The sequence below is a fragment of the Priapulus caudatus genome, unplaced genomic scaffold, assembly GCF_000485595.1.
Source record: "Priapulus caudatus unplaced genomic scaffold, Priapulus_caudatus-5.0.1 Scaffold10, whole genome shotgun sequence".
Lineage (NCBI taxonomy): Eukaryota > Metazoa > Priapulida > Priapulimorpha > Priapulimorphida > Priapulidae > Priapulus > Priapulus caudatus.
Window position 1 is genome coordinate 396829 of NW_014577071.1, and position 1049 is coordinate 397877.

Sequence of the window (1049 nt, forward strand, 5' to 3'; positions counted from 1 at the left end):
GTGTGTGTGTGTGTGTGTGTGTGTGTGTGTGCGTGTGCGTGCCTGCGTACGTGTGTGTGTATGTGTGGGTGAGTGTGCGTGCGCGCGTGTGTGCACTCCTCGATGTGTGCTCTACGCTTCACGCGACAATGTTTACCGACGGTGTAATTGAGCATTATCATGAAACAGCTAGACAACAAGTGAGCTTTAATTAAACGACGTGCGTGGCAGAAGTACATAGCAGCACAGCAGTAGCTGCAGCATATGGCGATGATGTCATGCGTTTAGCGTACGTTTTGGGCATCCACGTCGCAACCAGAATCCACACAGACTCGCGCCATATCAACATCTTTCCGACGTGAGGCTATATGTAGAACAGTTTCTCCAGTGTCCTAGAGACGAGAATTAGTAAACGCGTGAGCAGAATTTGTGGACGAGAACGATGACGAAGAGTTCATACGTAATGCATTTGCGGATCTGCATTCATCAATACCAAGCTTAGCATAGCAACCCAGATATGGGATTGCATGCATATATTTATACTCGTCAACGCCTCTCATCAACGGGTTTGCTATGCTCGGCATACTTGCAGCATGTAGAAAATAGCATTGCCGCTCGCATGTATCTAAATCGTTCTCTTGTTTAAGTACTGAGTACCATATTCTTTTGTTGACTTTATATATATATATATATATATATATCAGTATAGTACATATTATTAACAGGATACGAGCAGTCGAGTTGGCGAGCGTGTTTGGTTACGTTCGTAGATGTTTGCACGTACCACATATAGACGTTAATTCTATATAGATAATACAGCACACTCTCATTACGATGATTACTCACCCTCTTTTGCATCTTGACCTGTGTCTCTCCATTCACGTTTACAAGCTCTTTGCACACCTGAGTGTTGCCGACTTCCGCTGCCAGCATCAGCGGTATATAGCCATTCTGAAGTGATGGAATTTTAAACAAGAAGCGTGCGGTAACTTGCTATTTCCTATCTCTTTCTTTTTCGCTCTCTCTCTCTCTCTCTCTCTCTCTCTCTCTCTCTCTCTCTCTCTCTCTCT

At 44.3% G+C, this 1049-nt stretch overlaps 1 protein-coding gene across 1 annotated transcript in view; it reads right to left on the bottom strand.

Moving 5' to 3' along the window:
* The window catches only part of LOC106806907 (ankyrin-1-like), a 35137-nt gene that overhangs the window by 24300 nt on the left and 9788 nt on the right, over positions 1-1049 (bottom strand). The window contains 2 exon segments of the mRNA XM_014809056.1: positions 273-371; positions 826-930. Coding sequence (XP_014664542.1) covers positions 273-371; positions 826-930 — 204 coding nt within the window.